The sequence below is a fragment of the Crocodylus siamensis genome, chromosome 4 (assembly GCF_052110815.1).
Source record: "Crocodylus siamensis isolate JL-2025a chromosome 4, ASM5211081v1, whole genome shotgun sequence".
NCBI classification, from domain to species: Eukaryota; Metazoa; Chordata; order Crocodylia; family Crocodylidae; genus Crocodylus; species Crocodylus siamensis.
This window is the reverse complement of record NC_143398.1, coordinates 128,025,697-128,041,015: the sequence shown is the minus strand read 5'-3', so window position 1 is coordinate 128,041,015 and position 15,319 is coordinate 128,025,697. Positions and strand designations below refer to the sequence as shown.

At 46.7% G+C, this 15,319-nt stretch overlaps 1 protein-coding gene across 4 annotated transcripts in view; it reads right to left on the bottom strand.

Annotated features, from left to right (window-relative positions):
• The window catches only part of PARVB (parvin beta), a 115,603-nt gene that overhangs the window by 9,131 nt on the left and 91,153 nt on the right, over positions 1–15,319 (bottom strand). For 3 of the 4 annotated variants that reach the window (XM_090043770.1, XM_090043773.1, XM_090043771.1), the window contains exons 12-13: positions 13,660–13,746; positions 8,209–8,281 (exon numbers count right to left, since the gene is read on the bottom strand). In XM_090043770.1, the coding sequence (XP_089899896.1) occupies positions 8,209–8,281; positions 13,660–13,746 (160 nt within the window). The remainder of the gene's footprint in view (positions 1–8,208; positions 8,282–13,659; positions 13,747–15,319) is intronic. The other variant, XM_090043772.1, reaches the window with a different exon arrangement.

Here is a 15,319-nt window from a genome sequence, read left to right as displayed (position 1 = left end):
CCCCCACCCCTTCCCTTCCCTTCCCCCTCCACCACAACAGACTTACCAGCTCCACACAGCTCTCCAAGCTGTGGGGCTGTGCTCCTTGCTGCCACATGCTGTGCTGTGGCTACTCACATGCACGGGCCATTTGTCAGCTACATCAGGCCAATTCCTGATACACTAGATTTTCTTTATATTGGTGTGAATCCAGTATCAGACCGATGTATTAGTGCACCTCTAGTGGAAAGGACTATTATGATTTATACTTGGACCTCATGTGCTACAGAATGTTACCTTGCCATTCCTGGATCGTGCCTAATGTACATCTGAAATGTATACCTTTAAGAAAGATATCTAAGTTGTAGTTGTATTGGTCTAGAGGCAAAAGGAATCAGAACTCACGGTAGAGGCAACAACTTTCATTAGATAAAGTAGATTTTTGCAAATTTTCTTTTTCAAAAATCTAATTGGTCTAATAAAAGCTATTACCTCTATCTTTAAGAAAAGCACTCTATTTTTATTTAACTGTCAGGCATATAATAACGCACCTTATTTATAGTTTCATTTTTTTCATTTTCAACTAACCCCTTGGTGTCCGATTTGATTAAAACTTTATTTTCTAGATTAAAGAATACTTCAGTCAAAGATGCATCACCCCTGTGTAGGTAACTAGAGACTGTGCTCAAAAACTGAGAAGCATTAAAAGAGAGGGACCCCAGTCACACAGAAGGAAGAAAGCATGTCCCAAATGTTTTCTTTTGTCTTTTAAGAGGAAGATTTTGTGGTCAAAACCCAGCCAATGCTATCTGATAAAATGCCAACAAAAGTGGCAATAAATCATAACCACAATCTTAAAATAAAAATACCTTTAAAACATTTCATTAAATTTTTACAAGTTATCAGAATCCCTTTGGAAGCTAAAACACCACTAAAGCCCACTTTGCTAACTTAGAATCAAATTCTGCCTTTAGTGGCATCTATTGTGTTTACTGGATTGAGAAGAGGACAGGAGCAGGCTTCTAATTTGTGCAGTGTTCTATATTCCCATCTGTAGCAGGGCACTTGGGTGCCTGCTACTGAATAGCAGTAAATGAGCTCAGCTGCCACTCACCACAGCAGCAGGTGGGAGTTGCTATGGCAACTGATTGGGTCAGCTGACTGCCAGGGGGCAGGGCCTGGCCTTTATAAAGAGAAGGCTAAGGTCAGAGTCAGTTCCCCTGCTGGCAGCCTAAGAGAGAGCTCTGTTGAAGACAGCAGACCAGAGCAGAGCAGCCTGATGGCTGGAGAGTGTCTGCTTGACAGTACTGGGTGGAGGAAACCCTGATAACAAGGAGATATGTGAGAGGGAGCCAGGTTGGCTTGGAAGTTTACGTTGTAACCCAGGAGGGGGAGTTTCTGTTTTAGTTATTGTTATGACCGGAGGACCGGAAGAGGCTGTAGGGGTGGAGGAGGCCACATCAGGAGCTCCCCAGTAAGGTGGGGGTGTTCCTAGCGCCGCAGGCGGCGCTGGGTTTTGGGGTGTCCTGACCCTGGCCCCAGTGTGGGTGATTATTGGGACAGGCCCCGGTGGGGCATAGGCCCAAGAAGGTGGGTCTGGGGGCCAGGTAAGGCTAAGGCTGCCTGAGCCCCAATTCAGGGAAGCCCCAGTGCGGGCGGGCGGGGGCGGGGAGTAGGACAGAGTCCTGGTACAGCAAGGTAGGCACCATGCCAAGGAAGGCAGCCTCCCATTAATAATCCAGCAAGATGTGGCGGGCGAGCTAGAGGGTGCATTCAAGACCCAATTTGACACGGTAGGTAGGGGCACTAGGGGAGGTCACAGCACCCCTAGGTCATCCTGCCACATCATACCAAATTGTTTTTATATCTTTTTCGGAGAAAGGGATATTATAATAGCAAACTGTATATTAGACCTATCTCTTCAGAAGGTATTCACACTAGAAAGCAACGTTACAGTGCCCCATGTTTGATGTGAAAATCTTAACTCAAATAAGGGGGATTTCAAGGGCGAGACTCTTCAGAGGGGGGGGGAAAAGGCAGCAGCATAGTATGGCATACATAGAAACTCCCATACACAAACTCTGTGGAGCAGGAGAAACTGCAAATTTCTACTCAAAGCACAATTATAGTGAGGGTCTGTCTCTCAGGTTTGCACAGAAAGGTAAAATGAAAAAACTGCAGCAAGCATAGTCTAAGATGTTTCTATTCCCTCCACAAAGCAGCTCTTCAAGAGTAACAGTGTTTCCTCTACTAGAAATGCCAGCTTCGTATGTTATATAAGTACATAATAAATGTGAACTTCTGCCAGAATAAAAGAACGAGTACAAGTCCCACCTGACATTCCTAAGGGGTAGACAACCATGTTAGCTAACCTGTATAAAATTATCATGCCATCCTACTTTTATCCATAAACTGAATTTAAAAAGATAATGATAGGCTTGAAGATGCACAAACCCTTGAATAAGTCTTAGTCATCAAGGAAAAAAAAAATCTAATGTGCACTGAGTCAGAAGCCAAACCTCAGAGTCTGTTTTGGGCCTGGATACTGAAGCAGCCACATGTGTGCTCCAGCACATAGGTGCTCTTAGCTCCCCCTGGCCACATCAGAGCGAAGCGGAGTGACCTAACCGACAGATGCCGAAGCTCCCAGACCAAGCAGCTCTGGGCAGCCGCAGCGATGGGCTGCACCCAGCATGGGGCCCACTGCCTCCTGCGCCCAGGGACGCTCCGCCATCCCATCCCCGCCCAGCCCTGGCCCTGTGTCTGGCGAGGAAGCCGGGCTGCCAGGGACAAGCTCCTCTTCTACGCTGCACCCAGCACCCCGCTCTGCCCCCGAGCCGATGGCAGCATCGACTGGCCCCAGGGGCCTGTGTGGGCCCTCTGGCCAAGGCCGTGCCCCACACGGCTCAGCCCGGCCAGGCCCCCAGGCAGGAGCCACGGGAGAGCGGGCACCGAGCCGGCCTGGGGCTGGGAACATGGCTCGGCCAGAAACTGCAGGGCCCCAGTGCCCACTTGTCTCCGGCTGCTTGGGTGGCACCCCCACCCCCGCCTGCGGTTGGCTCTTCCTCTGGCTCCCACAGGCCTGCCCGGGCAGTGGCACTGCCCTGTGTCACGGTGGCTTGGGGGGGGCCGGGGCCGGTGCCAGGGGCGGGGGCGAGCCTGGAGCAGGGTTTACTGCCTGCCTGGTGCCAGGATCCAAGACATCACTGTGAGGATTCCCAACCTCACCAGGCCCTCTGATTACTGTCCAATGGTCCTCATCCATGTGGGCATGAATGATGCAGCCAGGAGTAGTCCAGACCACATCATGAGTGACTACAAGGCTCTGGGGGCCAGGCTTAGGAAGTGGGATGCACAGGTGGTCTTCTCATCAATCCTCCCAGTCAGCGGTTGCCGTCAACACCAAGACACCTGCATTACAGAAGTCAACCTGTGACTCCGGAGCTGGTGCCATCCTGTGGATTTTGGCTTCTACAACCACAATCCGCACTTCCATGAGAGAGGTATCCTGGAACAAGATGGTCGTCATCTTTCTTCTAAAGATAAGAGTCTGTTCTCTTACAGGTTCTCTGATCTCCTTTGAAGGGCTTTAAACTAGGTTGGTTGGGGAATGGGGATGCAGTGGATAACAAGAACCTATGTTCAGAGAACCACAAGCCATGCAATGGATCAGCCAAGGTAAGCACTAAGGGGCCTGATAGACATCAGGACAAGGGTGTACAAAGGGCACCCACTGGGGGGCTTAAATGTCTCTACCGCTAATGCTAGGAGCATGGGGAACAAACAGGAGGAACTTGCACTCCTGCTTGCAAAAAACAACTTTGACCCAGCTGGGTTAACTGAAATCTGGTGGGACTCTACTCACAATGGGGCAGTGGGCATTGAAGGTTATTGGTTGCACAGGCAGGATAGAGTGGGGGGAAAAGGGTGGGGGGGTGTTGCTCTCTATGTTAAGGAGCAATATACGTCTTCTGTAATCAAGATGGGATCAGAGGAGGACCAAACTGAGGTACTGCGGGTTAACATACAAGGGGGTTGAAGGGAAAGGGATTTGGTAGGTTGGGGTCTACTATAGACGACCACACCCAGAGACTGAACTAGACCTGGAATTCTCCAGGCAGCTCTTAGAGGCCATATGGTCAAGAGATATCGTTATTATGGATTACCTAAACTATCCCGACATCTGCTGGGAGGATCAGTCAGCCAGAACTAATAGCTCATGTAAGTTCTTAACCTGCATACAGGACTTCCACCTGATGCAGGAGGTATACGATCCCACTAGGGGTAACACCTTGCTGAACTTGGTGCTAGCTATGGGGAAAGACTTGGTGGGGGATAAGGTACAAGGCAACATAGGGGATAGTGACCATCAATTAATTGACTGAATTCACTGTTTGGCAAAGGGTGGGAAAAATAACCAGCAGGGCAGCAGTGCTAGGCTTCAGAAAAGCTAACTTCAGGGTGTTTAGGCGATTAGTTAGTGGTGCATTAAAGCTCAAGAGCATTGACAAAATGGAGGTCCAGGAAAGGTGGATTTTTTCAAGGAAGCAATCCCACTGTGTAAAAAAGGGGACAAAGGGGCTAAGAAATCCTCCTGGCTCAGCAGGCAAATCCAGGAAAAAAGGGGTGTACAGGCTGTGGAGGCAGGAAGTAGCTACCAAGGAGGAGTATACCTCCTTGGCTCGCAATGTCAGGGAATCAGGAAGGCCAAAGCAGCCTTAGAACTCAGGCTAGCAAGAAAAATTAAGGACAACAAGTCCTTCTTCAGGAATATAGAGAGCAAAAAGAAGGCGTAAGGCAGCATAGGACCCCTACAGGATAAACAAGGGCAGCTGGTGACAGATAGAAGGGACAAAGCAGAGCTCTTCAATGAGGTTTTTAGAGCCACCTCTGTATTCTTGAACTCTGATCTAGAGGATCCAGGTAACTATAGACCAGTTAGTCTCACCTCTATCCTTGGGAAAACCCTTGAAAAAATTATCAAGGCTCACATCTGTAGGAGTCCAATGATAATACAATGCTGAAGGGCAACCAGCACGGGGTTCATAGCAGGTAGATCCTGCCTGACTAACACTATTTCTTTCTATGACCTGGTCACTAAAAGCTTAGATGCAGGTGTCAAGCTAGATGTCATCTACTTGGACTTTAAAAAAGCCTTTGACAGAGTATCCCATCCTATTCTTATAAACAAACTGAACAGTTATGCCACAGATGATTACACAATAATGTGGGTGGCAAACTGGCTTAAGGGTCATACTTAGAGAGTGGTGGATGGGTTGGTAATGACCTGGAAAGATGTGGGTAGTGGGGTCCTCCCAAGGCTCGGTCCTTAGGTTGGTGCTGTTCAATATCTTCATCAGTAACCAGGGTGAGGGCATGAAAAACACTTTGTTCAAGTGCAGAGATGACAACAAACTTTGGGGTAAAGCATCCACATCTGAGGACTGGAGGGTGATCCAGGCTGACCTTGACAGGCTCAGGAAATGGGCAGACGAGAACCTGATGGTGTTTAACACCAAAAAATGGAAGGTTCTCCACCTTGGAAAGGAAAACCTGCAGCATCCTTATAGGCTCAGCAGCACTACGCTGGCTAGCACTGCGGATGAAAGGGACTTTGAGGGTCATGATTGACAAGATGAACATGAGCCTTCAATGTGATGCTGTGGCTAGTAAAGCGAGCAAAACGCTGGCTTACATCCATAGATGCTTCTCAAACAAATCCCAGGACATCATTCTCCCATTGTACTCAGCCTTGATGAGACTGCAGCTGGAGTACTGCGTCCAGTTTTGGGCTCCACAATTCTAAAAGGATGTGGAGAAGCTTGAGAGAGTCCAGAGGAGAGCCACGCACATGATCAGAGGTCAGGAAAACAGACCTTATGATGAGAGACTGAGAGCTATGGGACTCTTCAGCCTGGAAAAGCGCAGGCTCAGCGATGATCTGATGGCCACCTATAAGTTTATCAGGAGTGTTCAACAGGATCTGGGGGAACATTTCTTCACCAGAGCGCCCCAAGGGATGATGAGGTCAAATGGTTATAAACTCCTGTAAGACCATTTCAGGCTGGACATAAGGAAGAACTTCTTTACTGTCCGAGCCCCCAAGGTCTGGAATGGCCTGCCACCAGAGGTGGTTCAAGCACCTACTTTGAATGCCTTCAAGAGAAACCTGGATGTTTTTGTTGCAGAGATCCTATGACCCCAGCTGACTTCCTGTCCCTGGGACAGGGAACTGGACTCGATCTTCCGAGATCCCTTCCAGCCCTAATGTCTATGAAATCTATGAATCCAAGTGGGCCTGGACAGGTTAGAGAAGAGGGCAGAGAACAACAGGATGCAGTTCAGCAAGGACAAGTGCAAGGTGCTTCACCTAGGGAGAGGGAATCACCAGCATACCTATAAGGTGGGGGATGACCTTCTCAGCAGCACAGTGGCAGAAAGAGATCTTGGAGTCATTGTCAACTCCACAATGAATAGGAGTCATCAACGTGACGAAGCAATTAGCAGAGCTAACCACACTTTGTCATGCATTAGCAGGTACATCACAAACAGGTCCAGAGAGGTGATGCTTCCCATCTATGCGGCACTCGTTAGGATACAGCTAGAGTACTGCATCTAATTCTGGGTACCGCAATTCAAGAAGCATGTGGACAACCTTGACAGGGTCCAGAGGAGGGCCACTAGTATGGTTAGAGGCCTGCGGGGCAGGCCTTATGAGGAAAGGCTGAGGAACCTGGACCTTTTCAGCCTGTGCAAGAGAAGGCTGAGGGGGGATCTTGTGGCAGTATATAAATTAACTGCGGGGACAGCAGGGAATAGGTGATGCTCTGTTTACCAGAGCACCCTTTGGAATAACCCAAAACAACGGCCACAAGCTGATGGAGAGTAGGTTTAGGTGGAACATCAGAAAGAACTTCTTCACAGTTAGGGTTGCCAGAATCTGGAACAGACTTCCAAGGGATGTGGTGCTCTCCCTACCTTGGGGGTCTTCAAGAGGAGACTGGACAAGCACCTAGCTGGGATCACATGATCCCAGCACTTTTTTCTGCCACTGGCAGGGGGTTGGACTCGATGATCCTTTGAGGTCCCTTCCAACTCTAGCATCTACGATGGACATAGTGACATAGTAAAATTTTTAACAGTTTTCCTCCATTAGCAATTAGGCTGACCTGGTCTATTCTTAGAACACGTTTACCCCCTTTCCATTTCATCTCTGATGCTACTGCTGCTGTTGTTCCTACTTAACCCACAATCTTCTCCAGTTTTCATATTGTAATACATATATTAACCATCTCCAGTGCATGAAATGTCTTTCCAATTTTAGCCTTCCAAGATAGAATCTTCATCTTCATTCAGATCTTTACTTAAGATGTGTTTTTATCATAATGTCCACAGGCAACAAATCAATCAATCATCTATTATCATCATAAAAACACAACTGAGCCATCTCAATGGCTCAGACTCAGTGTACCAATGAGATGCTATTCTCTTTTGTCCTTCCTGGATCATTTCTTCTCTATTATTTCTTACGCTCATTACAGCTCATTTAAAAGTTAGCCTGTAAGCTACCTAGAGTTTCTTTGTCTTTCTATTTGCTCTGTGTAAGCATCTAATAAGTTTTTGGCACAGCAATAGTAAGGTATATTTACTCTTTTTTTTTAGGCCTTGAGGATGCCATGCAAACTACTGCATGTTGCTCCATTAACTGGTTTCACCATTCAGAGGTTCAACTGCTAAATGTCAGAGGTTAATTCAGACTTCACTGTCGTTCAGAGCTTAGCCTAGGACCTGCAGAAGTCACTGGGAGGTTCTGTCACTGACTTCCATGAGAGCAATTTTTTTCCCCAGCTTATTAACCCTCTGATCAGATTGTTAACAAATGGAACAATTAGTACTAATTATAATGACAGTTTACATGGATATAGAACATTTTCAGCTAGAAACGGAACTAAGACCAGCAACAGATCTAACGTACGCTGCTGAACAACTCGCAGATTATGCTATCCCCTTACCAAAAACATGGGTTGGGCATGAAACTGCAAACCCATTCCCTGTGCCATTCATATTAGGAAATGTCCAGATATGGGCAAGGACCCTTTGGGTAAGATATACGCCCATAACTATACTACTACTTGATGTAACTCTATGAACTTAAAAAGAGCCACACTCAAGATCTCACTGCCAATATAGCTGTATGTTCAAAAGCATACTCTGTGGAGTGTATATTACCTTCAGGACGAGCCTTTGGTTTCTTGAGTCCTCCATCTTGCATCAGCTCAAAAGCAAAGGAAACGTTATGGACCTGAAAAAGAAATATTCATTTAGATTCCCACATGGCACCAAATCAATAAAACAAACAAGTTATTTTCTTTTCCCTTCTCTTGAGATGCAAAACACAACTCTGGTATGTATTTTGTTTTAAAAATCAGTAAGCTCTATTTATGTGTGTGTCAGAAAGTACCTGTTACAGGGATTCTAAACCAAATTACTTACAAATGAAAGATGACATCACTGTAGGTTAGGTGCTCAATGCAGGAGGAAAGGAAATCATTGAAGATTTCCAAATTTTTAGGTAAAGGGTCAAAAATGAGATATGGATACTGACTGAGGGAAAAGCCTGTAAAAGCTTAGCAAAATAATGAAGTCTTCTTGACACTGGTGTGCCTTGAGATGTTGCAGCCTCTAAGAGAGAAGTTGAATATCTGCATTTCTGACAAGTTCTTCCTGCCTGTATGCTTAAGATAAGTAATAGTATTCCATAATAGTGTTTCAATCTTCGAAGAAATGGATCACTTCCCCTCCTAGCAGTTAGGAACTGAACAGGAGTTAGCAGAAAACTAATGACAGAATGAGGTGTTTTTATGTTAGGAAGGGTGTGGAGGAGTGAGCGTGGGCACAACGGGAAAAAACAGGTAACAGCTCTGGAAGCAGTGTTCTTTTATTAGGATAGAAGCTCCAAGAGGGGAGCAGAGTGGCAGGACACGAGGTCAAAAAGCGGAGAAGGAAGAGGAGAGGGGGGAATGAAGGAGGATCCCCCAGAGAATCTACAGAGCAGGGGTCAGCAACCCCTGGCATGTGTGCCAAGCATGGCATGTGAGGCAATTTTGCTCGGCACGCCATGGCCAGCCCCGGCTCTGGGCAGCTGCTGCCAGCGATGGAGCCCAAGCTGCTCCCAGCAGGGCTGGCAGCATCCCAGCTACCTGCTGGGAGCAGCCTGGGCTCTTGGCTAGCAGCAGCTCCCCAGAGCTGGCCAAGAAGCTCCAAATATCTGTGCAGGGCTCTGGGGTCTGGCATCAGCTCTGCACCAGCGCATGCAGGCGCATGTGGGAGCGGGCAGCAGGACAGGGGCCTGACGCAGCGCAGCCCCGGTCTCTCCTCTGCTTCCAACACAGCAGTGATGGCAGGCTTCTGGAGCCCGGAGCAGCTGTTTGCAGCCACCCCCGGGCTCTGGGCAGCTGCAGCAAGCAGCAGGCAGGATGCAAACAGCTGTGCTGGGCTCCACAGCTCCGGCAACAGCTCCATGCTGGCAGGGGATTGTGTGTGCACCCTGGGGCAGGCTGCACTACCCTGCTGCTCACCCCTGAGGTGCACGTGCAGTAATAATGGAACTGTCCAGCATGGATTGGGAACTAGGGCTCACAGGTTCTGTGTCTGCCTTGCTGTGATGCAAGGCAAATCGCTTAATTTCTCTTTGAGCCCCAGATTCCTCATCTTTAAACTTAGGATAAAATATGAAGTGAAGATTCCATAGGCACTAGATACATGAGGGCTTGCTTATAACTGGACAGCGCACTGGAATTGCAAAGCAGACCACATATTTCATAGATATTAGGGCTGGAAGGGACCTCGGAAGATCATCGAGTGCAGCGCCCTGCCCGAGGCGCAGGAAGTCAGCAGGGGTCATAGGATCCCAGCAAGATAAGCATCCAAATTTCTCTTGAAGGCATTCAAAGTAGGTGCTTGAACCACTTCCAGTGGCAGTCTATTCCAGACCTTGGGGGCTCAGACAGTAAAGTGGTTTTTCCTTATGTCCAGCCTGAAACGATCATGCAGGAGTTTGTGACCATTTGACCTTGTCATCTCCTGGGGCACTCTGAACACATGTTCCCCCTGATTCTGGTGAGCACCCCTAATAAATGTATAGGTGGCCACCAGATCACCCCTGAGCCTACGCTTTTCCAGACTGGAGTCTCATAGCTCTCAGCCTGCTGTCATAACGTCTGTTTTCCTGACCTCTGATCATGCGCGTGGCTCTCCTTTGGACTCTCTCAAGCTTCTCCACATCCTTTTTGAATTGTGGAGCCCAAAACTGGCCAAGTACAATGGGAGAATGATGTCCTGGGATTTGTTTGAGAAGCATCTATGGATGCAAGCCAGTATTTTGCTCACTTTACTAGCCACAGCATCAAATTGAAGGCTCATGTTCATCTTGTGGTCAATCATGACCCCCAAGTCCCTTTCAGCCGTAGCGCTAGCCAGCGTAGTGCTGCTGAGCCTATAAGGATGTTGCAGGTTTTTCCTTCCAAGGTGGAGAACCTTCCATTTTTTGGTGTTAAACACCATCAGGATCTCGTCCACCCATTTTCTGAGCCTGTCAAAGTCAGCCTGTCCTCAGGTGTGGATGCTTTACCCCGAAGTTTATCATCGACAAACTTGGCCAGTCTGCTTCTTACTCCAGTGTCCACATCGTTAATGAAGATGTTGAACAATACAGGTCCAAGGACAGAGCATTGAGGGACCCCACTGGTCACAGGGCACCATGACGATTGACTTCCATCAACTTCCACCTTCTGGGTCTGACCATGGAGCGAATTCCCCAACCAGCAAATCATGGTGGACCCAAGGCCACAGTTCGCCAGTTTTGCCAAGAGGTGATCATGGGATACCAGATCAAAGGCTTTTTTGAAGTCAAGATATACGATATCAATCTCCTCTCCCTTGTCCAGGTGATAGGTCACCTGGTCATAGAAGGAAATGAGATTGGTCAAGCAAGACCTACCCGCAACAAACCCATGCTGGCTATCCCTCAGGTGTTGCTTTCGGCCAACCTGTTAAGAATGGCCTCTTTGATCATCTTTTCTAAAACTTTCCCCAGAACAGATGTCAGGCTGATGGGCCTGTAGTCTGCCAGATCCACCTTCCTCCCTTTCCTGAACATAGGCACCACATTGGCTTTCTTCCAATCTTCAGGCATTTCACCAGAGCGCCAAGACTTCTCTAAGTTCCGTACACATAAAAAGAGACAGACATGTTAGCAGAAAAGCTACAACCACTATTTATTAACATGAAGGGAGAGTATAAAACAGGAAACACTCAGGAAAGGTAAAAAAAACTGTAAAAGGACAACCAATTAAAAGAGAAAGCTGGTGAGGAAGGCTTGAAAAGATTTAATATGAGAAAATCTTCATCTGCATGCCTACTGAAGTTTAAGAAAGAAATTTGGATAAAGAATTCTCTGTATCTGTTGTCACGATAAGTGACTGACTTTGGATATATTATGTGGCAGGATGGGAGACATTTAATTAAAACAGCTCATTCCACAAGTTGGGGAATTGCACATGCAAAACTTCTTTGCATCAAGAGGACAAAAGCCCCCCTTCATTTGGGTTACTCCTCAAAGTTTTAATCTCTTTCCTCCTGTTCCAGCTGCCCTTCTTTGTTTAGACAAAAAAACTATTTCAGAAGGTAGAAAGAAATGGAAAGAAACCAAAACAAAATGGAAAGAAAAGGAAATAAAACAAAAGAACAAAAAAGATGCTAATCCTTCCCCATGCTCATGCTTCCTTCTGATTACTGAAAACAACATTATGGCTAGGGACAGACATTCAAGAAGCCTGAGCCTGAATTGATTCAACCTTTGCAGGTTAGTCTAACCTGCCTAGGTTGAACTAGTTTGCAACTGCACAGACGTTCTCTCTGGACTGAGCAAATGCAGGCACATGCCAGCAGCAACTCAGAGTAGAAGTCAGGGAGCATGAGAGCAGCCCTCCCTTCCCTTCTATCGTGCTGAGAGGGGCATGACCAGGCCCCAGCAGGAGGCTCTGATTAAGGAGGGGTGTAAACCCCCACCCCACCTGCACTGTCCCAGGCTTTTCCCTGCTTGTTGCTCAAGGGGTGGGAGTATTGCCAGACCCCAGCACCAGGCTAGCACTCTGAGGCAAAGAGGGGGGGTGTGCAGTGCATGCATCTGTTGATGATATTGAGCTTTTCAATCTCCCTCTCCCTGCTTCTTCATACTGTCTGCAAACCTGAAAGGTGAGAGAGCCAGCAGGGAGCTGATAAACACTGTGTTAATCAGCCCATCAACAAAACAGAAGTTTCTCTTATTAGTTTAAGGTCTTCTTAAACAGTTTCTTCCAAGGAAGGAACAGATGGACATTACCAGCTGACCTGCTGATTAGCTCCAAAAAGCCCTAAGTGGACATTGTCCTGTCTGCTTTTGTCCTGTCCCAGCAAAACTGGAGACTCACACACACACACACCTCTCAGCATTACCTAGCATACCACATGCCTAGGGTCCATGGGGCTGGGATCCATGCTGTGGGAGATGGGAGGGAGGGAGAGAGGGATGGGGAGATCCCTGCTTCAGCAGCAAGCAGCGAGGGGTGATGGGGTAGAGGGAAGCCAAGCAGACCCTGCTATGCATGCAATCTCTGCCAGAGGTCAGGCTAGGAAGCAGAGGGGTGGAACTATCCCTGTTCTCTGGAGTAGACGGCACAGCCCAGCGCTGCAAAGCATCTGGGATGCTGGGGTACACTGGTTTATCTTGAACCAGGAAGGGGTCTGGGACAGACTTTACATAAACCAGTTTGATCCAAATCAGTTACGTCTGATGCTACATTCAACCAGGTATATTCTAAACCAGTTTCAGCCATTGTGAAACTAGTTTATGCACACTGAACTTATGTTCTGATGTTCTGTTACAGGTTTAAATCAGTTTCTGATCTCTTAAACTGGTTTATGTGTAATAAACCCTAGCCTATGACTCCATCATTAGAGGCATCTTCTGCAGCTGTGAAATGCTAGGTATGGTAACATAGGCAGGCATCCTATAGCTTTATTTAGGAAGATTTAAGCCACAAGAAGGAAAAAACATGGGACGATAAACCATACTATGAAGGGCTGCTATGAAGCAGTAAAACACACCTCTTCTCCCAACTGCTGTACATATGAAACAACAGGATAAAGAGTCCAATATCTAGCATTTCTCAGCTGCGTTAATAAAGTAACAGATTTTCTCTAATCTTATCCCTATTCTTGGTGCCTCACTGGGGTTCCTGTTAGATTGTTCTGGCCACATCCTGATCCTCTCTCTTCAGGGAGCCACTCCAACCTCCCACACATCTACATACAGCAACTACCCATAGTCACTTACCCAAGTGAGTCAGCAAAACCCACATAACTGTTCACGGCAGGATCAACACTGACTACACAAGCCAGGGTGGTTTAGACAAACACAATCAGAGCCTGCTGTTACATACTCTTCCCCTTGTTAAGTTAATATCATCAAATCTAGTGAAATTGAACAATATCTATCAAAGACAAGTCACAAAGCTATAGCCCATCCTTTAAAGAGCTGTATTCCTCCTGGTGGGTGCTGAGCAGCATTAAAACCCAATTAAGTCAGCAGGAAGTAAACGTATTCAGTATCACGTCTTTAAAAGTACCCAGTTCCTGTACCTTTACTAATGTGTCATTCCATGCTGCAGCAAGCTCCTGCTCCAATTCAATATGCCAGCATGCACTATGTTCCCATATGAAAGCTCCCTGAGGGGGGAAAGGGAGTTTTTATTATTTACAGTTGATCTTCCAAATGCAGCATGACTAGGATGGAACCCAAGGTGCTAGGCACAGAACACTCAGAGATGAGACAGAGTGTAAATACAGTACAACCTCTTTATAGCAAACTGCCAAGGGATCACAAGTAAAGTTAACTGAAAGAGGATGTTTGCTATAATAGGGTTAGTCAATTTTCTGCATCATAGTAATGGTCATCCTGTACCATGTGCATCTTCTTTTGCTGCAAGCATCTTATGTCATCACCAACTCTGGAAGATGCCAAAGTACACAGGAATGCATGCGGGCCTAGCACTGAGCCAGGAAGTGCAAGCCACCCCTTATATCTGGAATAGGCTCCTCAGAGCTGGATGGCAAATATCACCCTATCCTTACATCTCAGCTCATCTGGGATTTTCATGTATAACAAGGTGGTTCAACTTCTAAGCAACTAGGAACCACATGCTACACAGGCTCCCCCTTCTCTGGTATCTAGCCTACAATAATATCAGCTACCTGGTCATAGGTTCCTATAACATTTGTAGCATTTAGTTAAACTTTTTTTATATAGTATAGTTAAATCTAGCATGAATGTATGATTTAATCATGTAGCATGATTTAATTTCTGTCTTTTAAAAAGTAGCTGCTTGACTCTATTCTATAATGCTTCCAGCTTGACACAAGTGAATGAACTTTGTATGTCCTGGGCATGAGAGAGATATGGGCAAGGGGTGAGTGAAGAGTGAATGGGAGTTTACATGAGAAAAGAAGATGTAATTGTTTATGTAAGCAACAAGGCCCCAGAGGTGTAAACTACCAGCCAGTAACTAACTAATAAACAACTGAAGAATCCCTTTGAAGCTTGAGGGCACAAAGGAGACAGCAGAAGAAATGCTGCCATGTGAGCAACAAGAAAACTTCAAGGCTGAGACCCATCTTTACAACTAAAGTGACCTCAATGTAAGATAAGAAGACGGATGTGAAGCAGCTGCTAAGAACACAGATTAAGCATGGAAAAACCACAAGAAGTGAAAACAGAGACTAAAAATCATATATAAAGAGAACACAAATTATGCCAATTTAGGCGAGAAATCTTCTGTCTTCCTTCCAGAGCACAGACGTGTCTGCATCTCACCTCACTCCGGCTATCTCTTCACCATTGTCATCAGTTTCAACTCCTCAGCTACTCAGTGATCATGGGGTTGGCCACCCCGTGTTAACATTGAGCAACTATTGATGGTAACTATATCTGGTGTCTGTTTGCATGCATGGAATGATTGTTTTGTGTGTATGTATGCCTGTGTGTGATGATGTGCATGATGATTTGTGTGCGTTTGTATGGATGGTGTGCCAGAACCTCTATGTCTAACTCATGTAATCAATAAACGTGGCATTCTGCCTTTTCCCCCTTTATAAAGTCTCGCTTGTGATTTAAGCAATTGGCAGTTTGTATAACACTCCCTCACTGCACCATGACCTACACTGTGCTGCCCCCTGGGAGTGGGACCCAGAGACCCCAGCTGCTGTGGAAGACAGGGCAGTGGTGGGAGTAGTGGTTGAGTGG